At 41.2% G+C, this 25,504-nt stretch overlaps 1 protein-coding gene across 14 annotated transcripts in view; it reads left to right on the top strand.

Moving 5' to 3' along the window:
- The window catches only part of LOC115389603 (calcium/calmodulin-dependent protein kinase type II delta 2 chain), a 50,258-nt gene that overhangs the window by 1,915 nt on the left and 22,839 nt on the right, over positions 1-25,504 (top strand). For 7 of the 14 annotated variants that reach the window (XM_030093059.1, XM_030093052.1, XM_030093049.1 and 4 more), the window contains exons 2-14: positions 2,487-2,581; positions 15,576-15,635; positions 16,926-16,980; positions 17,436-17,501; positions 18,062-18,134; positions 19,748-19,850; positions 20,016-20,099; positions 20,273-20,367; positions 20,686-20,808; positions 20,900-20,983; positions 21,262-21,304; positions 22,934-22,974; positions 24,761-24,820. In XM_030093059.1, coding sequence (XP_029948919.1) covers positions 2,487-2,581; positions 15,576-15,635; positions 16,926-16,980; positions 17,436-17,501; positions 18,062-18,134; positions 19,748-19,850; positions 20,016-20,099; positions 20,273-20,367; positions 20,686-20,808; positions 20,900-20,983; positions 21,262-21,304; positions 22,934-22,974; positions 24,761-24,820 — 982 coding nt within the window. The remainder of the gene's footprint in view (positions 1-2,486; positions 2,582-15,575; positions 15,636-16,925; positions 16,981-17,435; positions 17,502-18,061; positions 18,135-19,747; positions 19,851-20,015; positions 20,100-20,272; positions 20,368-20,685; positions 20,809-20,899; positions 20,984-21,261; positions 21,305-22,933; positions 22,975-24,760; positions 24,821-25,504) is intronic. The other 7 variants (XM_030093055.1, XM_030093056.1, XM_030093053.1 and 4 more) reach the window with 3 other exon arrangements.

The following is a 25,504-nucleotide window of genomic DNA, read 5'->3' as shown; positions in this document are numbered from 1 at the left end:
GATTTTTTTTTTTATTAGCCAGCCTAGTGAACAATATGAGTTGATGAAGCCACTTTGACAAAGGAGCAAAATGTCTTCCAAATCATGACCAAGCCCAGTTGACCTGATTCAGTTTTCTCTGAGATTTTTGAAAGTAAGACATGCATAGGTGGTGTGATTCAGTGAACATTTGTAAAAACAGCGTAAAAGAAATAATCGATGTTTATGCATTTTCTCATCTGTGTAGTGAGTCCAGCATCATAAAAACATACGGATTCCAACATCTTTTCCATAAATCTCCATCAAAAAGTCACTTGTGCCATTGTGCCACGCATTATATTGCATTATAAAGTGAAAACTACTGTCTGAAAAGGATAGGAATCTCATGTTGTTACACAAAACCCACCTTCCAAGCGGAATATGGTTTCAGTTGGGAACATTTTATCCCACTTACTGAACATCTGTGTCAAAGGAGCTGAAGATATTAAACTTTCCATATTCACTCACTTCAAGCTGTATTTTATTATTTCACTTCCATCTTCCGGTCTGGTATAGATACACAGAATATGCACTCTATGCCATGCTCTCCATTCAAAGAGGGGAGTTAACTTAAATTCTTATATAACATGTTATGCTATGATCACTTCCTTTAACAAATCCCATATACATTAGAGGTAAGCTTTAGTGGCAAGCTGCTCAATCCAGAGAATGTTAGATAACGTGTTCACAGTACACATCAAGATACACTTAGCAGCTAGTCATTACTTTAATGCAAGCCATCAGTTATTTCTTATATTATTTCCATTATATAATGACATAATGTAATCCATGGTAATCACACGTCAGATATCACACAGATACAGTAAAAGAAAGACCAGGGTTCATTTAAGGCAATGAGCATTCCTGGCTTTGTCTGTCTTCTGTTTGCTTCCGGCTGTTTTCGAAATCTCTGATGTTGTCTGGAGCTAAACATGGGGTTCGCTGTGGAGGAGGACAGATTTCACTTGAAGGAGAAGACATGTACAAACAGAGAAGTGGAGGCTGAGCGGCAGGCCGCCCTGCGTGCTGCAGAGCAGAGGCAGGTGGACAACTGCCTCCATGGCTGCATTTAGAGATGAGAGATGCAGCACTCTGTTCCTCTTCTCTCTCAAATATAGCTGACCTAGTTTTTTCATCTTCATACATGTGCCTGGAACACCAGCGCAGAACATGGACGGAACAATAGAAGCAGGGCTGGCACGTTTGTAGGTGTTGGTGGTGGCGTGTGGGGATTTGGACAAAGTGTACTTTAGGTGGGTTGACTGAGTGAGTCTGTTAATAGCTGCAGTGCTTCTGCAGTTACTCCTCTGTTTGCTTTTTTATGTTGAGATTAATGAATTGAACTCAGCAGCCTCTGATGGATATCTGATAAAACAAGATTGAAGATAGATATGTTTCAGTAAACTGGAGCATTGTGTTTGTCGTGAAGATGTTTTTTTAATAAGCGGAATCCCAGTGTGCTAATTTCACAACAAGGTCTCATTAAATGCTAAATTCAGCAAATATAGTTTAATATATTGAATTATTAATTTCTTATAAGCTATTTTGGGTCTGTTTGTGGACTGACATTACCTGAGTCCTCAGTTCTGGAGGAATATACAGTTACTTTAAAGCAACACTAAGGAACTTTCAGTTTTCGTTGATTTTGGCGGCGCCAGTGGACAAAAGCGGTAGTGTTTTGCCTGAACGAATACTACAATTCCCATGAGGACTAGCGCGTGGCGTCGTAAAATGCTGCTCCCAGTGGCGTGCTGTCGGACTGAACTCACCTACATTTGTTTCCAGTGGCTGTGTGAAGGACGGATAACGACGAAGCAATGAACCTAATGGTGGCTTAACAATGTTATATCATGATGTGACGCATGCCGTAAAGCAGTCCGCACATTTGGAGTTTTTTAGTGTGCAGGGTTCCTACCACCCTCCTCACAATTGCTTAGTCCAAGTGAAAGCAATACTGACGCCCTCAGCCCATGGCAGAGGGTCATTCAACTAGTTGTAAGTCGATGTATCATCACAAAAGATATTAAAATGTTTTATTAAGGTTGAAAAGTTCCTTAGTGTCGCTTTAAATATTCTCCACTTGGAGTCACTTTCCAGAGTAAAAGGCCTCCACACCCTCTCTGAAGGCTCTGAAGGCTTTTCTTTTGATTCAGAGTGCCTATGTCTTGATACTGACCTTGACCGGTTGATCATTGTTCCCAGGTTTTGGTTCACCTCAGGTGAAGGCAGCATCTTAGAAACTGTTTTCCTAGCTGTTTCATTTCACATGTGACTAATCACTACGTACTGAACTCAGACGATGATCTTTGATGCTTTTCATTGCAAGATATCAGCTCTGACAGGCCTTCTACAAAAAAACAATTCTTGCTTTTGTTTTGATTGACATGTAATTTTTCATCTTGACTTGTGACAATGATCTCTTTGAAACCTATTAATAATGTTTTTTTTTTTGCGTAACTTCTTTTCAGGGGTGCATTCTCTGTGGTCAGGAGGTGTGTGAAGATCTCCTCTGGACAGGAGTATGCTGCCAAAATCATCAACACCAAGAAGCTTTCTGCCAGAGGTAGGGCACGGGCACGGACATGGGCACACACACACACACACACGCACACGCACACGAGCAGAGAGACATTCCCAGAGTGCCACTGAGTTATGTGTGGATGAGCTGTGAACATTGCTGCCCCTGATATGGGCTTTGGGTGCTGTGAGAGAGACCAAGTTTAGGTGTTTGAGTGTGCGTGCTTGAGTGTGCGCTCCAGCTGATGTGAGTGTGTGAATGACAGACGGGCATACAGGTTCACTAACAGCTTGGATATTTAAATTTTTGGTGTTTGAGAGAAAAAAACAACTGTGAATACATTGAATAATATGTCACACTGGTACATTTTATGTTGTGTGCTTCCTTTTCCTTGTGTTTTGTGATACACACATTTGGTTTTGGGTTTCTATGTAAATTGTCACATGCAGCCTTGTGTGTGCGTGTGTGTGTTCTGTATTGATTCAGGGCTCTGGCTGGTCTTGTCGTCCCAGGGGCAGATCTCTTGCGAAGCCGACCCAGTTCTTTCACATCCGTCACTGTAATTGTAGCTGCTGGCCTGGTTGCCGTAGGCTCGGCGCGCACGTACACACACACACACACACACACACACACACACACATGCGCGTGCGAAAGCACACATATGACCTAAGAACTGCTTACAGCCTATTTGTGACTGCGAAGCAATGGCGTGTTATGCCTTTACAGTTTCTCCCTTTCTTTAGCTGGTGGCGAGTTTTGCTGCTGCTTGCTTGTTTGCGACCAACAACGGGTTCCCGTCCTGCCGCACGGGGTGTCAGCCTCTGAGATGTGAGCGAGCTCATGGACTGAAATTCAATTTGTACTAATCTACTGGAAATTAGCTTGGCTGTTCTGCACGTGTCCATTACCTGTAGCTTCATTATGAGGATTAAAATGTGTTTACTTTTTATGTTATTGAAACAGCCAACAGTTTTTCCCTTCTCACCAACCTTCCCCTTCTTCTGCTGATTTATCAAACATTGACATCTTGTCTTGACCCATTCTCTGCTTCCTCCCCACTTCACTGTTAACTTCTCATCTGTCCCTTCCTTTATTTCTGAATCTGTTTTTCATCTGTCCTTTCCTCTGCTCACTTCACGCTGAGCCATTTTTCTTTCTACATTTCCTCTTTGCTCTTTGGCGCTCTCTGCCCCTCTTCGGCCCGTGATGACCCTTCCGCTCGCTGAGAGCGGTGTTGGTAATAGACACCTCGACAGACGGATCAGTGTCTCACCACTCGCATAGACACGTTTTCCAAAAATACCGCAAAGAATTATCTCACCCCTTATGCATGTGGCTCTGTCCGCACAAATACACTCTCTCTCGTTCTTATGTGTGTGTGTATATCCGCGTGTATGGAGATTTACATACCAGGCATGCTGGCGTGTCAGATATGGTCTTACCCTCTTTCCGCGATAAGCTCTAGAATTGCAACTCTGATTCCTTTCTCTCTGGCAGGATCATGACCTCCCCCCAACCCCTCTCCACCACTGACTGTGTTTGCGTAGGCAAGTGCATATGTGTGTGTGTGTGTGTGTGTCTGTGTGTGTAGAATTGAAAGAGGTTTAGGATGGGATTGGTGGCAGGAATGGAGGCAGATCAAGGCACTGCTAGTGCGTGTGTGTGTGTGTGTTTCTGTTATACAGGCACACGTGTGGTTGGCCTATAGGAGCAGTCGTAGTTCTGCAATCTGCAATCCTGATTATGCAGCATTTCATTAAGAGCAGCAGATGAGTCAGTGACTGAGGGGAAGCAGAGGAGAGACAGAGGGAAGGAAAGCATGAGAGAGAGAGAGAGGGGGGGGGAGAGAGAGAGAGAGTGAGAGAGAGAGGATGGGAAGTCTTAAGTGTGTGTACGTTTGTGCACACCACACGTTCCTGACAGCGGTTGAATATTTGCCCTCTCCTTTCATGCATGCGTCAGTGTCCTGTCACTATAACTCTGTCTGCTATCTTTTGTCACTTTGCATTTGCATGTGATGTGATGTGTTTGTGTTGCGTATGGGCAAGGGAGAGTGTGTGTGTGTGTGTGTGTTTGTGGTTGTTGTGTGTATGTGTGCAGCTGTGCAGGTGCTTGTGCGTGTGTCTCATCTGTGTGAGTGTATATGTGTGGTCGCCTCATTGCCTGACAGGGTGGCCCTTTCTGGCTCGCCTTAACAGCTGAATAGATTTGCACTGTTGAATCTTTTGCAATAAAAAAAAAAAATGTGTTGAATTTTAAAGAAGGCCCGCTCCGCCTAATGTGCAGATATTCCGTGTGACACGGCGATAAGAGTGAAGCGTGAAAAAAACATCCATGGGGAGAAACTAAAACCTAGATTTACACATGTGTGTTTGACAGCATCGCTCCTGTTTTCTTTAAATTTTTTCTTATTTTTCATTATTTGGTTTGGAGAGTCCTTTCTGTCTGGCCTTCTCTGAATTAGCTTTACGTCTGGCTTCCTGGCTTGATGTTGTTCTGTTGTTCCAGTCTGCAGATCTGTAACTGACCCCAAGAGTGGACAGTTTCTATGGTAATCGGGGTGTGCTGTCTTCTTTTTCCACCATACCATCTTTATTTATAAATCCCTTCACAAAACCACGGTCCAAATGCTGCACATGAAGAGTATGATTTAAAACAATGACATAAAACACCAAAAGAAGGAAAAGCATAAATACAAGTAAAACAGGTTTTTCCTCATTGTGAAAGCTAAAATGTGTCCCCTCTTCTGCTTTGCCGTCTTTTTTCCCCCTCATCGTATTTATTCCTGTGTCATTGTCACTCTGTTTCGCCTCACTTTGAAGCATCAGGAAGGCGGGTGAGCAGAGAGACAGAGCGGGGACGTGTTCGTGGGAGAGAGAGAGAGAGAGAGAGAGAGAGAGAGAGAGAGAGAGAGAGAGAGAGAGAGAGAGAGAGAGAGAGAGAGAGAGAGAGAGAGAGAGAGAGAGAGAGAGAGAGAGGAGAGAGAGAGAGAGAGAGAGAGAGAGAGAGAGAGAGAGAGAGAGAGAGAGAGAGAGAGAGAGAGAGAGAGAGAGAGAGAGTGATATGGAGATAGAGAAACAGGGGAGAAGGAAAGAAAGGAGGATCGCCGAGAAGAAGGGGAGATCACATGACTCACTGGGTACTTGAAGGCTAAAAATAAATGTTGGTCGTGCTCTCGCTCGGTGTGTCTCCATCTCGCGTACATGCATGCACACGCATATGCACATGCATGCACACAGAGCGTATTGACATCATTCCATCCTCCGAAAGGAGCCAGTTTTATTGGTTTCAGTTGCTGCTCACCTGTCTGGAAAACCAGACTGCCAGTGAACAAAGAGACTGGCGCCTCTGCAGCGTATATATGAGGGTAATTCAGATATATCCCTGTACAGATCTGTAACTTACAAAATATCTGATTAAGGTTTTTTTCCTTAATTTTGATTTCCAGATTTTATTAATGATATGTACATGCAGGATACATCTTGGACAGATTGCCGGTAAATCAGGGGGGAAACACTGAGACAAAGACAATCACACACATTTTCATTTATGAGTAATGTTGAATCATCACGTCTCTCAGAGATAAACTCTATAAAGAGAGGGGTTTTCTCATGTCAAGAGTGCTAACCATTACACTGTTAGACTACTTTCTAAACAAAATTCAGTTTGTTCAGTGTTTGAAAAAGCACACAAAGACTTTCTGTTTTGTGCAATTTGAAATTAATCTGCAGCTGTAAACGTTTCCATTAACAGTCTAAGTCTGCAAAATCAAGTCATTGTCAAATCATGAGGTGAAAAGTTTTGTCATTGTTGTGAGTCTTAATCAGAATTGCTGCAGTTTAAAAAAAAAAGAGTTTTTATAAAAGCGACTGATCGTTCAGCCCAGAAGGAGCCTCCAGTATGACTAACAGGCTTAATGGACTGTGCAGAAAGCAAGGACATTCTTAATTACAGAGGAGCACATCTGCCTCTGTCTTCTGCTGCCTCTCTCTGTTTTTGCTCCCCGCCTATTTTATGTCAGCCTTTGTTTTTCTCCCTATCTGAATCTTTACCAGTGTTGTTCTTGCAGCGGAACTCCAGTCTGTATATTCAGGAGCCGACATTTTTAGCCTCCTGCTGCTGGTGTGAAAAAATCATTTGATGGACATTCGTCCACACATCTTAAAGGTCCCACAATGACAAATCTAAGACAGCCTATCAGATTCAAATGTCCTTTATTTTTATCCACACGCTTAATTTATTTTTTTTTAAGAAATGAAGAAACAGTGGAAATCAGCAGAAACAACACAACTGGAATTAGTTTTTTTAGAATATTGACTTAAATAATATAAATCAGACTGAGTTGACAGTACAGCCTCACAACTGTCACTTTCAAACTTCTAATTTGGCGTTAAGGTTTTGATCTCATGAAATTAGAAGTAAAGACATAAATTTTTCTGACGGATCTAAACTACGGGGGAAAATTTGTTTGGCAGACCAAATCAGAGTCGTCCGCTAAGTTAAGCTTGCAGTGACAGAGAGAACTTGGCAAATGTTTCAACCCACATATTCACATCTGCTGCTCATCCCACAAATGCCCTTTTACATTTGCGTTTAGGTTTAGACTTTAGAGTTTAAATTATTGGTTAGTGTATTAGTCTTTTAAAGGGGTCATTCAGATTCCATCCGTCACTTGCTCTCAAAGGGTTTATTTAAATTGGTCAGTTTGTCTGAGTAACAGTCACATTAGTGAAGGATTTACCGTTTTCAACAGCGTATCAGACACATAGTGCTATTGTTGGTTGGTGTCATTCAAATTTATTGTATTTACACTCTGTAAAGTCACTGACACAGAAAGGACAGTGAAACGTGACGTGGATGTGATCCTCCATGTGATCCAGTGCTCTTTGTTGCAGGTATTATTGCTGTTACACGAAACCAGGGTCAGATTCACTTCAATCATGTTTGCTGAACAGTTTCAGGATATCACCGAGACTCTCGTCTAGGGACGCGTGTACAACTAATTTTGGATTCACATTTGATTTTCAGTCAATGAACAACAAATTAAAGTGACAACATGTACAAAAAAGGAAATTTTGCCCGCCAATATTTAAGAACACCAAATTAGTGCTCTGCCTTGTTTGACTCCAAACTGTAGAAGACAGATCGAAATGCGATTACTCAACACTTAATAATGTGCCGTTTAGCCAAGACGTCAATAGTAAGGACATTTACTGCACGTTAACATGTGTAGCCTGTTAAAAGCCTGAAGGTATGTTATCACAGAGTGACGTTTTAGTCAATAAATCTGAGCCAGTGAGTCATGTCTCTGTAAAGTCAACTCTAAATTAATTGAGAAATATAGGGGTTTTTCCAGACAGTGTTATATTTAAGACCTTTATGATGCCTTTAAAGATATCGGTTTGATGTAAGCGTAATGTTTGAAAATATTACGTTGATTAGATTGATGGAAATACATACAGATCAGACACAAATCATTAATGGGATGTTTAAAGTTCATAAGTTGATACAGAGACAGACAAGGACATTAAAGCAGGCCTGCAGTTTGACCCGGGGTTGCTTCCAAAAATAGCCAGTGAATAAATACAGTGTGGTCCCTGGCTGCGTAGCTTCAACACCCGAATTTTACCATCCTGAGTAGCATCACCAAATCCAGGGATGTCACTTCGATGCTGTGCTTTGTATCGGATGTGTATTAGCCTCCTGCAGCCCGGCTCGCCTGCTCGTCTCTGCCGCCACAACGCATCGCTGCTAATTTTCTGCACTTTGAAGCATCGCATCTCAGTTTCTCCCGCCCACCCTTTTCATTTTCTCTCCATGTTACAAGTTGCATCCTGTTTATGAGTCACCCTCATGTCTTTATCCCCGCATGTGATAAAACATTCCCAAAATAGTAGGAAAATTAGAGGTTTATCAATGATAATAATTATCAATAATTATCAAACATTTTTGGATTTATCAGCGCCAGTAGCTGAATATTGAGATTAGCAGAGAGTCTCTTATTTTAGTGATGACTGTTCCATTCACAGCTGTTCTTGTTTTGTCTCAATCTCTTGGTTTTTGTTATGCCTCTATTTTTCTCTCTGAGTTTCACTTATTTGTTGCTCAGTGTCTGCGTCTGTCCTCTCCATCTTTCCTTAAATTTGGACTCACAGGATGTCAGATTACAAGAGGCACAGAAATCCCCACAAAAAAACATGCACACAACACTCCACTGCTGCAGTGCGGTTGCCCAAACAATGTGTCAGAAACTGTCTGGAAGAGAAAGAAGCAGCCATAGAGAGCGAGAGTACGACAGGAGGAGGGATGGAATTCAATTCAATTTTATTTGTGCAGCGCCAAATGCAGCACAGACATTTCAAGGTGCTTTTATAGAGAAAAACCCAACTGTTCCATGTGAACAAATATAAGCAGCGGTGGAAAAGAAAGGCTCCATTTAACAGGAAGAAACCCTTGCAGGAGCAGCCTGAGAGGCGGCGGCTTTCTGCTGTTCCAGTTGGAGTTTGGGGGTCGTAGTAGAGAAAGTGATAGGATTGCAGCGCGGGATTCAAACCCTGGGTTGATGAGCTGGTATCCATTCGATCCGCTCGCTGCAGATGGATCAGGTGGAGGCTCCGACCACGATTGAAGCCCAGACGTCTCTGTCAGGGGACAGTTTCCTCCAGCTCTCCTGTGTAACCCAAAGCCGCTCCCAGACCAAACCAGAGATAAAATCTCTCCAGTGTGTCCTGGGCCGACATCGAGGCCTCTCTCCAGTCAGACGTGCCTGGTGAATGTCCAATGTGAGGCAACCAGGAGGCATCCTAATCAAATGAGCCGTCTCACTCGGCTCCTGCAGCTCTTTGAGTCTCTCCCAGATGGTATCTATATGTTATAATATTGGACAATATCACATTTTTGTTCATATTTTCAAACTCATAATTATCTCCAAGTTTTTAAAATGTAAAAATTTTTGGTTAGTTTGTTTTGAATGCATTGCTGACAAAATGACTTACTTTCAATATTTTTTTTACCACTCAACTGTATATTGACACTACAGCTTTGGCTTTCGTCAAATAAAAACACGGACAATACATTAAGTTTAATAAAACTTCAAGTCTTTCATGCCATCACACGTCATGGTTTGGTTCTTTTCTATCCTGGAGAAGCAGGCATAGTAACATAAAGAAGATAAATAGCAACATATTTGGAAATATTTGAACTTTTTAAGAAAGATTAACCAAACGTGCAGATTCAGAATAGAATGAGTGATATACAAATAGATGGATTCGGTACAAAACAAATTGGAATAAAAATACTAAAAAACATAAAAGCAGAACGGTGGTGGTGATTTGTTGATTTGAAATCCTCTTTACTTTTGATTTTGCAAGTGAAGTATGAGGCTTCTACAACAATAACGGAGCGTTTCTGTTCCAGTTCTGTCGGTGGGTAGGAGGCCGACGCACCTGATGATCAGGGTGTAGATTGCTGCTTGCATCCTCCCACCTCCTTCCAGCTGTGCAAAGGAACCTGCAGCGGCCCTAAAACTCATGAAAAATGCAAAAGGTGCTTTATATATCTGGTGGTTTGCAGAGACACAGCAGTTTGACAGGGATCCGGTCCTTCAGTGAATTCAGCTGAACTACTCTTAGTAATGAATATACAATAATGAATACATCATTAGGAATAAATTATACTGCAATCAATAGATGTTCTGAAGTCTTGCATTAAAACAAACAACAGATATAGGTTTGCAATTTTGCATGATGAAACAGATGTGATAGATGAGTCCCTCTAAAGAAAGCAGATACAGGCTACAAACAATTTTACTTTTTGACAATACAGTTTTATCCAGTTCCGGATCTCAGTGGGCTGGAGATGGTGACAGCTGACTGTGAGGGAGTACAGGACGACCAGTCCATCACACGTCAATCAGAGAGACACAGACAACCACACACACTCACCTCTACAGACAAGTTACGGTCATCAAATGAATGTTTTTAGGGAAGAAAACTCACCAAACAACTGGGGGTTGAGAGAACATGCAAACTCCACAACTCCCACAAAAAAGTCCATAATTAAAGGTACAAAAAAAAAAAAAAAATTCAGTTTTTATATGCAATCACTCGAAAAATGCAAAGCTTTTATTTTCTGAAAATAGCAAAACAAAAAAAACAAAAAAAAAAAAAAAAGGGAAACTTTTTGATTTAGGAAATTTTGTGATCAATGAATACCAATAAATCTAATTTCAAACTACATGGAACGTCACAACATTTATAAAGACAGAAATCACAGTAGAGCTTTTTCTGCTGCATCAAGTTAGATTGTACATGTGTGGTCATAAAATGGACGGTGATTATATTGTTGAATTGTTTACTGAAAGTAAATCAAAATATGTTCTTTAATTCAACGGCCTAAATGGCATCCTTTAACGTGAGAACACAGCATGTGTCTTTTCGCTTCAGTCTTTCTCTGATAAGAAGTTCATCAAGAAAATAAAATGTATTACACCATCTGCTGTGTGTGTGTGTCGGGAGAAAACAACTCACTCTAGCACCAGTGATAAATGAATCGATACAAAGTAACGTGTGAAGAGTATTTATAGAACTAAGGGAGAGTTTAGACGTGTTAGTTGCAAATCCTGGAACGTGTTTTGTGTTTTTCTGGCAGTGAAAGAATTTGTTACTTTGAATTTGTTTAATTTCTATGAGCCATGAAAAAAAAAAAAAAAAATCAGCACTGTGTTGAGAAAGTCTAAATAGCTTTTTAGAAAAATCTGCAGAATAAAGATTTGCCTGATGTTATTACAATGTTACAGACTAGATAGATGTAACAAGTATATTATAAATAAACTTGTGTTTTAATATTTAAACATGTTTCAAAAGCAGAACAGTAAAAAAACAGTCTGCTAAAGGAGTACTCAAGTGAATAATTGTCGTGTTTTACTGTAGCATTTCTAGTTGAACGAGTGACATTGCAGCACAAAAAGAGGCAGTCGTCGTGGGCAGCAGTCTTTCAGGCCTGTCTGTACCTTTTTTGGTACAGACAGTCCTGAATGATAACAGCTGAGCGGAGCAGCTTCACATTTGTCCTCACAGTTACATTGGCGTCACATTATGTCGAAATTCAGCTGTCAGTTTTTCCCTCGTAAGCAAAATGCCGCTCACTGGGAGCAGGACTCAAGCTTGCATATGCACCGACACATTTAGGGCCTGTAAAGTCTTTTTGTCAGGCAGTCACAACTCATTGTTGTCAGGCTGAGACTTTTTTGAAAGTCGGACAGTTTTTTATTTTTTTCGCCCGCAGTTGCCTGAAGCAGAAGTGCGCACGGGAAAAGGTGTTAAATGAGATTTTCTCGTCCATTTAAAGAAAACTGCTCTGGTTGGCAAACATGTAATCACACACCTTCAACTCGACACTGTGTCTAGTTACCCTGCATGCCACACTGGAAGCTGCGGTGAAGCTGCTCGTGAAAACAAGCACAAGGATCACAAACGCAACCCCAGAGGTCACGTCTTGTAAACTGCAAAAAAAATTGTTATATACTTTGAGCGTCTCAATTTTTTTGCTACAACCGTGTCTCATTGCTGTGGCTCAAACTCCATCACGTATGAATAGCGACTGTTACTTCTGTTTCTTTTTCTCTTCTTCAACACTCGCGCATGAGCACGTCAACAAAAACTATTGCAAGTCATTATAGACAGATTTGTATTCATTGGTTTCCTGATAGGTTCAGTCATTTGTTTAAAAAACAAAACAAAAAAAAACCCCAAAGGGTTCTGATTCAGACTTTGTTGCTTGTGCATCTCTGCCTTTAGTTCTGTGGAGTTTGATAGTTGTGTGTGAACTCTCCATATCTGCTATTTGCATGCAAGGCTGGTTCCACTGCAGAGGAGAGGAGAGGCCTGACGCTCTGATTGGTGCAGGAGTTGCTAGACAACAGATGTCCAGCCGGCTAGGAGGTGGACTACCTGTGGAGGAGGGAGAAAGAGGATGCAGACAGAGTGAAAGAAAACTGGAGGTGGAAATGATAGAGTGAGGCTGTCACGTGACATTTAAGGTGACGAGTTATAGCGAGTACACAGCACAGAATACAAACAACCTAACATCACGGTCATATATATATATGTGTATGTGTATATATATATATATATATATATATATATATATATATTTATATATATATATATATATATACACACACACACACACACACACACACACACACACACACACACACACACACACACACACACACACACACACACACGCGCGCACACACAAACACCTCATGCACTATAAATAATAATGCAATTAATCAAGGGGGGCTCAATCAGGACTCAGAACTGTTTCTGATTGGTTGATGCTCAAACAGGAAGGCTCATTTAAATCACTTCTTCAAAGTCATTTTTCTAACTTTTTCTCAGGTGAAGTTCTTCTGTTTTATTTTTTTGTATCCTCATGTTAACTGTATGTTGAAAAGTACCATGCAAATCAAGTTAATGCTATTATTATTCACTGTTGTTGTGTTACTAATACAGTAAGTAGTACCAAAATTAATCACTAACACACATGAAGCTCAACTGTGTAGTAATATAACAAGTCATGTAAAACTGACTAAAATACATAATAAAGTGTAGTGAGGAGAAACCAAAATGTGAACAGATCTAAAAAAAATTCCAGGTAAAGACCACAGGACTGTGGGATTGATGCAGTGAATTGATTCGGTTAGCAATGGAATGGAATGGCAGAGTGATGCTGTCAGAGGTTACGAACCATCCAGTAACATGCAGGCCTGCAGCAGAGATGGAGAGATTGATGACCTTGCTCAGAGGGCCCTGCTAATCATGCATTAATGGCTGAGTTACCCTTGTTTCCGGCGCTGCCTGTTGGGTTGCTTGTGTCTCTAAAGCTGGCACAGTTCTCAGCAAAATCCAGACCGGCGTGTTTTCAACATGGAACATGGAAGACTTGCAACAGCACTTTCAAAAATGGCAGTTTAAACTCCATTTTTTTTTGTGCCATCCCTGCTGCTCGTGTCACATTTACTAGTAGAAAAACGGTAATGAAATGTAATCTTTAGTATTTCATTTTGAGGATTTCCGACAAATCAATAACTTGTGTTTAAGGAAACTACATTTGTTAATTCTTAATCACAAATGAGCAAATTCATTACGCATGTCATTTATTCTGGATCAATCTCTATTACTAGCACTGAAAATCTCCTCCTTTAGGTGTCGATGTTCAGTCCTCTAAGCAAATTGAACATACTGTCCTGGCGTTTCTGAGCTTCCTGGAGTCTATTTTGCTCGAAGCACACCGAGCGCTAAGTTTGCATGCCTGTTGCGTCTTATAGAAGCACTACATTGATGGAAAACCAAGAGAAATGTGGGTCTTTAATAAGAACATGCTGCCTGGTGTTCTTTGTTGGTCTTGCGTCTGTGCTGCAGTGCCGAGCTCACAGTTTCCATAGCATCAAGACGAGCAGAGGAAGGCACAGATGAGAGTGAAAAATAGACGTCCTATTTTGTTTGGGAAAAAAAAAAAAGAAGCAAAACCTACTGCACTTGTTTCTCTTTATCAGTTTTCCCACTTTCTCTTCACCCTTTCCGTTGCTCTCTCTCTCTCTGTCTCTCTCTCTCTCTGTCCTGAGGCGGAGTTGAAATGGGTCGCCTCGGCGCTGTCCTGTGTTATTCATTATCATGACTGTTGTTGTTCTGACTCAGTTGTCTCCGAATTTGAGTCACCGGACTTGTGAGCATCACTTCATGTTTGCAAAGTCAGATAGAATCAGCCCGGTGTCGCCGAGCGGAGACCCGAGATGCTGTCTTGGCTGCCAGATTCGCTGTCTGGGATGCTGATGCAGAGCAGCAGGGGCACCGCGACCCTGACACCTGCTGTCCTTTCAGTCCGGCCATAGAGGCAGTGGAGGCTTCATTTACCAAACTTAATAGATAGAACTGACCCTTTTTCAGTTATATCTTTCCTATTTCGAAAAAAAAAAAAAGAAGTGAATCCAAACAAAATAATTCAATTTTCAGGCCATGAAGTGATGCATGGATGACAACATCTTTATATTAAATCCTCCCACACTGAACAAATTACAGCCTTCAGAGCTCTAATAATCTCCATAACATGAATGGAAAAAATGTTATTCCAGGAAACTGATCGTTATTTCTGCAACGTCTTAACTTCTATACATTGATTGAAATTAAATCTGGGTACTGCTGTAACAGATTGTCCCTGATTAATATTTAATGTGTTTTGTCTCACATGACTGGCCGACAAAAACACAATTTATCGTATCACAGAGATAAGATCCGAATAATTCACTTTCCAGAAGAATAAATCCCATCGACATTAATAGAAAGAAGAAATACATATGTTGAGAAATTGAAACAGACATGTATTTGTATTGTGAGAAAAAAAATCTCCTATTAGTTGTAAATAATACAAATGTCTTCATATAAGTGAATGAAGACATGTTATCAGCAAGGAAAACCTCTTTATCCCAGTTGATTTGAGTTAAGTTAATGTCTCTTCATTTATTTATCCCTTGGTTCAATCTAAGGACGCCGCTCGTGCCTGTCGGGAGCTTATTTCCAGTCCGTCACCGGAGGTCAATGTGAATCCAGCGTGGCTGCTCTCTCTATTTGTTGTTTCGCTGTTGCCCGTCTGTGTGTGGCACATTACCAAGCTCATATCAGGTCGCATTATTTTTGTCAAGCATTTCAGTTCTGATAAGGAAAAGAGCAAGCTGACGCAGAGCCGGCGCACACACACACACACACACACACACACACACACACACACACACACACACACACACACACACACACACACACACACACGGCGAGATACAGGCCCTCACTCACAAGGATGCCCACACACAACGCAATGTGTCATCCACTCAGGCAAAAAAACAACAAAAAAAAAACAACCTAATGTTTCATGGCTTAAAAAAACAAAACGATCACATTGAGAAGTAATGAAGAGAATTAAAATAACTGATCTCTTGTCTTCCCCTCCTGTGTTTTGTCCACGTTTTTTTTCCTTTTAGATCATCAAAAGTTGGAGAGAGAGGCGAGGATTTGTCGTTTACTGAAGCACCCCAACATTGGTGAGTGTCCTCGATCCCAAAATACACACACCAGAAAGACTCAGTGGCACTAATGAAAACACATATTTTCATCAGGTCTCTTGCGACTTCTGCTATGGCTATTCATCTTCTTGACACAGATAGGAGTAGGAGAGGGTGAAACTGTGCGTGTGTGCGTGTGTGTGTGTGTGTGTGTGTGTGTGTACACACAGGTATCTAATGATGCTGTACCTGTGTGCTTTCCCCGCTGAGTCATCAAAAAGCCACAGGAGCCCCCCAGTCCCGCCTCCTCTCGAAACTACTGACCCTTTTACTGTCTTCCCTCCTCATTATACCTGTGCTAAAAGCTGTCTCTCCTCTTTTGTTTCCACACTCATCAACACGTGCCGCTGCTCAAATAACTGATACTCAGGTTTTCCCATGGACCCCGGCTCTCGCTCACTGTGACGGAAAGTTCTTTCTGCTTCGCTTTGAAATCATGCAGTTGGAGTAGTGAAAATGGAATCTAGAACAACTTTGTAGGTTATAAAAATCTTTACATATTGAAAGCAGGTGTCAAAGTCAAAATATTTCAAAAGTCATAAACATTTATGTGATTGTTCATGCAAATGATCTTTTGTGTGGTGATTGAGGTCTGCAACATTTGAATTTGATGAGTATTGTCTCAAAGTTTGTTTTGGAATCTAAGCTACAGTGAATTTCACGTTCATATAAACCTTTTACCATCTATTATGACAGAACAAATCATTACATACACTTAACTATTGCTGAAAGTCAATGATTTTGGATTAAATCTGAACATTAAATTGAATTTACTTTTAAATAATGAAACTACCACATATTTTAAGGCACATAATATAACACAGTTTTTGTGTAGCTTATAAATACTAAAAATGCTATGTCTTGAAATCTGGAAATATTTCATGAGACTTGATGGGTTTTTTTGGGGGGATTTTTTTTTTAAATCCAGGAGTCAGAAGTACCACAATTTAAATACTGAAATAGAGAAAAGAAACCTTTAACTTTTTTGGTTTTCAGAGTAGAAATAGCTTACAAACTCGGAAATATCTATACAAAATCTTCAAATATTCATATTTATTTTCCTGTATTTGTCATTACTGTTTATATTAATAATGACAAATGTTTACATGAACAGCTTCACATGTATTTTGCTGACTGCCACAGCCATTTATTAAACAGCTACTGGTTTTCATGGCGGAGTAATGCCCAAATCAGTGATTTTTTTTCTCTCTCTCTAAACACTGTTCTTTTTCTCTTTTGTGTATTGTTTTGGTTCCATCTCGTCTACAGTAAGACTCCATGACAGCATATCAGAAGAGGGTTTCCACTATTTGGTGTTTGATCTGTGAGTCTCTGTTCTACACGTGCATGAACACTTCTTTTCCTACAGTCTCTTTTCCTCCTATTTCACAGTGGGTTAGCTTTTACTTCATTTAACTATACAATCAGTTTCTCGTGGCAGTAATCGGCTGCAAAAGAAAAATACTGTTTTGATACCGATCTCAATTTAGTGATTCATTAGATTCAATTAAGCAAATTCCTACTCGTATGAACTTGGAGCAATTAGTCTCTGATCCATCTTCACTAATATGTCTGTGTGCCCGGGCACACATGAGCCTCCGAAAAGATACATGCATTGTTTCATACATACATATACAGTCCGTATTTTTACACAGCTGTAGCAGTCTGAAAACATCCGTGTCGACGTGACTGAGAACATTCACAGATCGATGAATCACTCCGTTTCCTCTAAGGAGGTAGAATCGTGCTCAAACTAATAATGTCTTTGTCTCCCCACAGGGTGACAGGAGGAGAGCTGTTCGAGGACATCGTAGCCAGGGAGTACTACAGTGAGGCTGATGCCAGGTAACACACACCCACACACACTCTGCTGAGCGCAGCAGCCATTATGCATCTCTGTCTGTTGCTGTAGAGCGAAACTCTCTGCCTTTATACTGCTGGTGTGTGTGTGTGTGTGTGTGTGTTTGTGTTTCACATATGTTCGTCTCTGAAGTGCGATGCAGTTGCCTTGTCTCTGAGGCTTCTCTAAGAGTTATTTATAAAGGTGATTAATGACATATAGAGTGCAGTATTAATCATACACTGCCTGCTTCGTACTGAAATACTGCCTCCCCAGAGAGAGAGGGGTGTGTGTGTGTGTGTGTGTGTGTGTGTGCGTGTGTGTATTGTTGAAAGACATGTACAGCGTTACAATAAATCAAAATGACTTGTCTTCATGTGACTTAATGTCACATGTCCCAAAAAAAAAAAAAAAAAACGCGATTAACACGTGAAAGGTGAATTATGAGGTATTGTTATGAAGTGATTTCTTCTTCTCTTCCCCAACACCATCTCTCCTTTCATCTCATCTCCTTTTCTCTGCCTCTTTCCTGGCTGTTCTCTCTGTACCACCACACTGCCCTCAGCCACTGCATACAGCAGATCCTGGAGAGTGTCCATCACTGCCATGTTAATGGGATCGTTCACAGGGATCTGAAGGTTTGTACGACCGCAGTCAGTCACTGCTGCAACGAAAGAGCAGATTCCTGATTCATGCACAATAAATGATTCAGACAGTATCTTTTTCCTTCTTTTTTTTTTTTAATAATAATTTGATTGAATAAAGGGAAATATTTCATTTCCTCTCACTTGCATGTTAGAGATGAAACATCATGAAGCCTCTTTGTCACCTTCTTCATAACAGCTTTGGACATTTAATGAGGCAGATGTGACCTTGACCTTTAGCTTTGAAATATGCTGCAATTGTAGTTTTGCAGGGGCACGGTTCAAATGATTCAAAGCTACCAAACTGCAGACACCCACTTCTTTCCTGCTGTTTTGTCTTTTCCATCATTATAGTCGATCCTTGTTGAGCTAGTCTGGCTAGTCCCAGTTCAGTAATCTTCCTGCCAAGCCACAGTGATGCAGCGGCTCGTATGCTACTGTTTCTGTGTGTGTCTGTGTGTCTGTGTGTGTGTGTCTGTATGCGCGTGCGTGTGTGTGCACGTGCACGGGCGCAGTGGTGATAGAAAGAGGAGCAATCACGAGTCTGAGGCTCAGGAATGATCACCATTTGCATAATTATGTAAAAATTATGTTGAGATGTGAATGATTTTCTAAGGTCATGAATATTCTAATGGTAGTCTGTATCCTCATAACTTCCCATGAGTATAGCGATGTGGAGGAATAAGAGAGCAGAATTCAAGAAAGCCTTCTTCCATCGAACACATTGTGAAAATCAACTGTTATAGAAAAAATACAAAAAAAACAAAACAAAGTTTTTGTTTTTAATGGGCAAGTTGTCCTTTTGCTGGAGTGATTTCCAGTTTCCACATGCTTCATGATCCAGAGTGTGTGTGTTCATTATTATGTAAATCATTATGTAGATGTGGCCAGTTGTCAGATTGCGTCTGTGTCCTGTTAAGTCACACGTCTGCCATAAACCGCCTGCTCACAGGCACAGGTCTGTGTCTCGTCTCTTTAAATGTTAAGAAATGTATTATTCATTAGAGCACACTGTCTGACTGGCCTTAGGTTAGCAGAGACCTTTCTGCACCTGTGACCGTGTGTGTGTGTGTGTGAGTGTGTATGCGTTTCTGCATGCCTGTGACTGTGCTGAATCTCGTTGTCGTGCAGTGTGTGATTGTGTGGATAAGCCACTTGTTTTTTTTTTTTTTTTTTTTTTTTTTTTTACACCCACGTCTCCTGTTGCACCACACCTTCCCCCTGTATCCTTCTCCCTGCAGTGTGCACTCTGCTCCCACTCATGGATTTCAACTGTGGATTGGCGGACGAGCGCGTCGCGTCTGCTGCCAAGCCACTCCCTTTGAATCCATGAGACTGCGGGAGCAAGTCCACAGCTCCAGTGTGAAAACTGTCCGTGGTCACGTAGAGACTTGGTCCCGTGCACATTTGTGTTTCTCTGTCATTTGTGTGGCAGAACGGGAGTTGCCTCAGACACTGATTTAGAGTCAGTTTAGTGTCTTTGACCCCTAATTCTCTCGATTAGGATTTGGTTTGGCTATTCTGATCTTAGATCTGTGTCTGTGGGCAGCTTGTTCCCAGAGCGTGTGACCTCTCACCTCTAACCTGTTTGACTCCGCCCCCCCCAGCCTGAGAACCTTCTATTGGCCAGTAAGCTGAAGGGGGCGGCGGTCAAGTTGGCTGACTTTGGGCTGGCTATCGAGGTACAGGGGGACCAGCAGGCATGGTTTGGTGAGTATTCATCCATCCACTTTTTAAACCCTCAAAACGTTGGTTAAGCAACCAACCAGCCAGTCACACACTCACTTAGGTCGCCGACAGAAAGCCCAGTCTCTGAACTGCCCACCCCCACCTACCATTCCACATTTTCTCCTTCCCTCCATGCCATTTCTTTAGGTTTTGCTGGCACTCCAGGCTATTTGTCTCCAGAGGTACTGAGGAAAGACCCATATGGGAAACCAGTGGACATGTGGGCTTGTGGTAAATAACTTCACTGTTATCCCATCAAATGTTAGACAAAAAAAAAAAAAAAAAGATGTATGGCCTCATCTGACCTGGCCAGTGTGAGGAGCCCAGCTTGTTGTTGTTTGGAGTGTTTGTGCAGCACCACAGGGCTCAGCGCCGCAATAATTTGAAGCACTGCAATCTTCCAGGTGTGATTTTGTACATCCTGCTGGTGGGCTACCCTCCTTTCTGGGATGAGGACCAGCATCGACTATACCAACAAATCAAGGCTGGGGCCTATGATGTAAGTCTGCAAAAATCCACACAAATCAAATTTGAAATAATGATAAATGATACGCAATTCGGATCATTAAATGTTGTTCCTATTGACTCTTATATTAGAATTTTCCTTGGTCTTAAGCCTACAAAAGCAAAAGAAAAACCTATGTGTGTGTGCTACTGTTGTTAGCGTTTTTGTCTGCTGGTTCAATTGTGAATTTCCTGTATTATTTGTTTGTTTTCATCTTTGCCTCGCTACGAAAATGAGAGCGTCGGCGGAGCTGTTATTCGTCTCTGTTGGTTTTGTCTTTATAATTAGCCGACTCTGTCTTGTTTTTGACAGTTCCCCTCCCCGGAGTGGGACACTGTAACTCCCGAGGCCAAAGATCTGATTAACAAGATGCTTACCATCAACCCCAGTAAACGCATCACTGCTGCGGAGGCCCTCAAACACCCATGGATCTGCGTACGTGGCACACAAATGCATTGCTCCTATATGCTTCTCATTGTTTATCATCCTTCCCAAATCCTCAAATCCTCCCATCTTCTTCTTGCAGCAACGGTCCACAGTTGCCTCCATGATGCACAGGCAAGAGACTGTGGAGTGCCTGAAGAAATTCAATGCCAGGAGGAAACTCAAGGTGAGACTTCTGGCAAGCTTTTGTGTTTCTATTTATGTACAATGACTTATCTAGCCATTTTTCTCCCCTCACTTCTTGCCTTCCACACTCAAGAATTCTCAGATTGACAGAGGAATAATCACCTGTTCTTTAAAGCCTTCAAGTTGCTCTTTTGCTGTTGTTTCTTCTTTCTAACGGAACCTTTTAATCAATTTTCCTTTCTGTCTCTTCCTTTTTGTTCGTCATCACTTCCTCCTTTTCTTTCTTTGTTTCCTTTTTTTTTTTCCTCGTCACTGCAGGGAGCAATATTGACCACTTTGCTGGTCACAAGAAACTTCTCAGGTATGTCTCTCACAACCTGGTTTCCCAAACATGTTATAATCAAAAGGAAACATTTGTCTTCAAATATTCAGAGGACGGTCATATTTCTTAGCTTTAAATACCAAAGAGGCTTATATTAGGTACTCAGTGAAGATTGTGTCTATTGGAAATGATTTGGAAAACTTTCAGCCTGTTTTTTTTTTTTTTTTTTTTTTTTTTTTTAGTGGCACAAAAAATGATTTGGGAACAAAAATTTAACAGTAAACAGATTCATCTCCCTTATCTCGCTAGCTGTTGTTCTACCACTCTCTCTCTCTCTCTCTGTGTGTTTCGTACGGTGTCATACATTTTTGCATGCGTTTCCTTTGACATACTTCTACTTTTTCAGGCTCTCCTCCTCTCTTCCTCTTTGCTCACTCTACCGTAAAATGCATTTGTGTGTCTTTTATTCATCATTTTCTTCCTTTTTTTTCAATTTTCTTTCCGTTTTTGTTTGGATTGTGGTATCCATTCGAGGTAAGACTTTTGGAATGACAGGGAAATATATATGTGAGCTTTGGCTCACATGTTAAGCTTAGGTGTTTCTTTCTTGTCTAATAATAATAATTGATCACATATGCATGAACTTGAAATTTTTAGTGTTTAGACCAGGGGTGTCAAACACTTGGCTCGTAGTCAAATCCAGCCTACTAGAGGGTCCAACTCAACCCATGGTAACTTAGGAATTATAAAAGTCAAGGCAGTGGCTGCAATGCTTCAGTAAATATACATATTTAATTTTTTCCCCTGTTGAGAACCCTGAATAGGACAGCAGATTTCATAATCCAGCTGTGAAACTTTGCTACCTTGCCGCTGGTAAAATATCATTATCATTAAAGTTATGTGTGATCAGTTTCTGGGGGGGGGGAAACCAAAGGTGAGGGTCAAAAAACAGACAACCTTAGGAAATATAATAGGGTTTTGTACAATTGCACTTAATTATAGTTTGAGCACATCTCTGCCCTGGAACTAAACCAAAATGTGGCTCTGTTGTGATTTATAGGTCCTTATTCAGTTATTCTGCTGCTCCAGCCACATTCAGATTAAGCTAGACTGTATGTGGCATGAACCTCAAATGAGTTTGACATCCCTGATTTAGAAAACCAATGTTGATCCTCACACTGTGTTGATTTAAGATCAGAACGAAATCTGTGCATAGACACAGCATGCGTTCCAAATGTAATTTGATCTTCTGATAATTCATGACATTATAAATAAAGTGAGAGAGGACTGGCGGGAATGTACTGTATGTGTGGACCCTCCTGATTAAGTGCATGTGGATGTTCGCAAATGTCAATCTAAGAATGCTGTGTGTGAGTCTGTTAGAGATTGTTAGATTACCTCTTCATCACCTGCTAAATATATGCCCAGTTACCCGCCCACCCCTTAGCCCCTCACATGTGGATTAGTATGAAGAGCAGCCTTGCATAAATGATGTTATTCTAAGCATTTCTTGCATTGCATTATGGATCTTGCAGTTGGATTTTGCACCTGGAGTTTGAAGATAAGCGCAGTTGATTGATATGCTTGCTGCATGTTAGCGTAGCCTCAGGCATCAGGCTGTTTGTTAACGCTTGTGCTAAATGGAGGTCTCTTTCTTCCCCTCTGCAGCAGCCAAAAGTTTGCTCAACAAGAAGCCAGACGGCGTGAAGGTAAGCGTCCCGGCACAATGAAGAGAGTGTCTGGTTCCTTGCATTATTTTGTTGGAACGATCGGCATCACAAGAGCCTTATCGATTATTTTTTTTATGCACTGTGCACTTAACAGCATCGTCATTCAGGGACAGTCACTTTAAGCTCCGGGATGTGGTTGTTAGGTTGTTTGCTCGGTCTCACGATTCTTTTGTGGCACTGAAAACCACACTGATTACACGTATGTGAGATATACACCGATCGGTCCTAACATTATGACTGCTGACGGGGTCACTCATACTCTCATATTCAGCAGGTAAATTTCAAACTCAAAGGTGATGTGTTAGAAGCTGGAAAAATGAAATATTGTCAGGACTTCAGCAAGTTTGACAATATCCAGAATAGTTAGAGCGGAATGACTTGGTCAGAGCTTCTCTGATGTGTTTCTGGTAGACAGTAGCCAGTATCCATTAAGACCGTCTCAAGGAACCACAAACCATAAACTGGTTTGTCATGAATAGTCACGTTAAATTATGGACATTTGAAGTGAAAACAGGGCAAAATGAAAATTGATTGCAGGTCAAACAGCTTCAGAATGTGTGCTGGTTTATGATAAAGAAGGTGCCAGAATAAACAGACATCGGGAATCTTACACAATACCAAGGTCATAATGTTATGGGTGATCGGTGCATTTTTTCTGGTCTCCCTAGTTTCTCTTCCTGTTTGTAGTTTCTCAATTTACCATATTTCACATTTTCCATAACCATAACTTTTTCCATAACTTTACTGAGAGACCCTGTTGTGCTCTATCCTGGTTTCTCTGTGTGCTTGAGGCCCAACCTGAAATCCAACACTGAACGCACAGGAGCCGCCGTGGCGAATTACGTTTGCCTGCTTTCTCTGTAACGTGTTGATTTGAGATTGGACCTCTTCACACGCCTCTTGAATCAGTGTCACTGTGTTTGGGGATTACTGAGACATAAAGTCTGCGGTGCTATTAAATCCATTTCAGAGGGTTTGTTCCTCTCCGTGTGACCCCATCTGATGGAGAAAAAAAAAAAAGTGTCTGTTGTGTGAGGTTTTAGGGCATTAGTTTCTATTTTCAGATCCTGAAAAAAATGTAATCTTTTGCAAATGTATTTTTCCCCATTGGTTCTCAGTTAAACGTTCATGTTCTCTGAATGTTATTTCTGAAATAATTTGATGCATAGTCACAGCTTTTACTTTTTTAGCCTCTAAATTGTACCGTTCTCATAGCAGGGACTAATAGCAGGGAGTGTTAACCCGTTTTTCAGTGGGATTCAAATCCCCTCAAACACAAACTTGACTTTTAAAGTTGCAAGTCAGTGCTGATTTCTGTTTAAAAAAAGTACAAAAGTTACAAAGACGCATGTTCTGTATTTGGCTGAATCAGTGTATCACTGACTTCCCTATCAAGGCCAAAAACAAGCCTACATTTCTACATTTTGAAGTTCATTCCTTCTCTCACAGTCTTTTAAAGTACCTTATAAAGCAGATGGCAGCTCTGAGAGAAATGAGCTTTGGGATGATATTTCAATAAACTACTGACATTTTCTCCTAACTTCAGCCCAAACTAGTCTAGTTTCTAATCTAATTAAGTTTCCGTCAGTGGAGTTTTTCTCATTGTAGTCATATTGTATGTTTCATTGACTTCATTCTTTGGGACACATGTTGAAATGATCTCTCTGAAATGGATTGTAGCCGAAGCGAGAGTGAGAGAGCGAGAATGCTGTGGGTATGAAAAGTGTGTATGTGTGTCATGTCCCCTCTACACTGCCCCCTGCAGGTCAACAACAAAGCCAACACAGTGACCAGTCCTAAAGACACTGGCCCTGCCCCTGCACTGGTATACACACACACAATGTCGTTCACACCCGCACCTTCGCTCACCAAACATCAACGCTGCTCTACCTCACATCCCCCTGTGGAGGAGGTACAGGTTCACCCTTTCCACAGGGTCAGATCATGTTTGGATTGATCTTGCTCATGTTATAAATTGATAATAAGGGGAGTAAGTAGGAAAAAATGAAGTGCTGAACTACAAGGAGAAGAGACGTGTTCTTCATTTATTAGGCTATCCCTGAATGAAAGCGTGTGTAAAAGCTTTTGTGACTGCGCAACATGTCCCAGCTACAAAAATTCTGATAAGAGTACCCATGAAATACATTCACAATTCAGAATGATGTGTTTGCTCATTCTTCTGAATCAGCAGCGCATGCATGGGCTACCGGAAGCTTGGTCAATATGGATTCCGTTGGATTTGAGCAATGCTAGATAATGTTGGGCTGAAACAATAAGCCTTTACACACATTTAGATCGGGTCTTCTTATTTGGTCCTAAATCTGTGGTTAGGGCAACCTCTACCTCAAGCCCTCCCTCTTCCTGTCCCTTTGTCCTCTACCAGACCCCCCTCCCCCCCCTCCTGTTTACACACTGATACCATGCATGAACCTCCTCCATGTTGCTGGATGTCTTTTAATTCCGCGGTCTTTTATTCTGCATATGAATGTTAGCCTCTATAAACCAGGAA

Source organism: Salarias fasciatus, chromosome 6 (assembly GCF_902148845.1).
Source record: "Salarias fasciatus chromosome 6, fSalaFa1.1, whole genome shotgun sequence".
NCBI classification, from domain to species: Eukaryota; Metazoa; Chordata; class Actinopteri; order Blenniiformes; family Blenniidae; genus Salarias; species Salarias fasciatus.
Note: the sequence above shows the minus strand (reverse complement) of the source record. Positions and strands in the feature narration are given on the sequence as shown.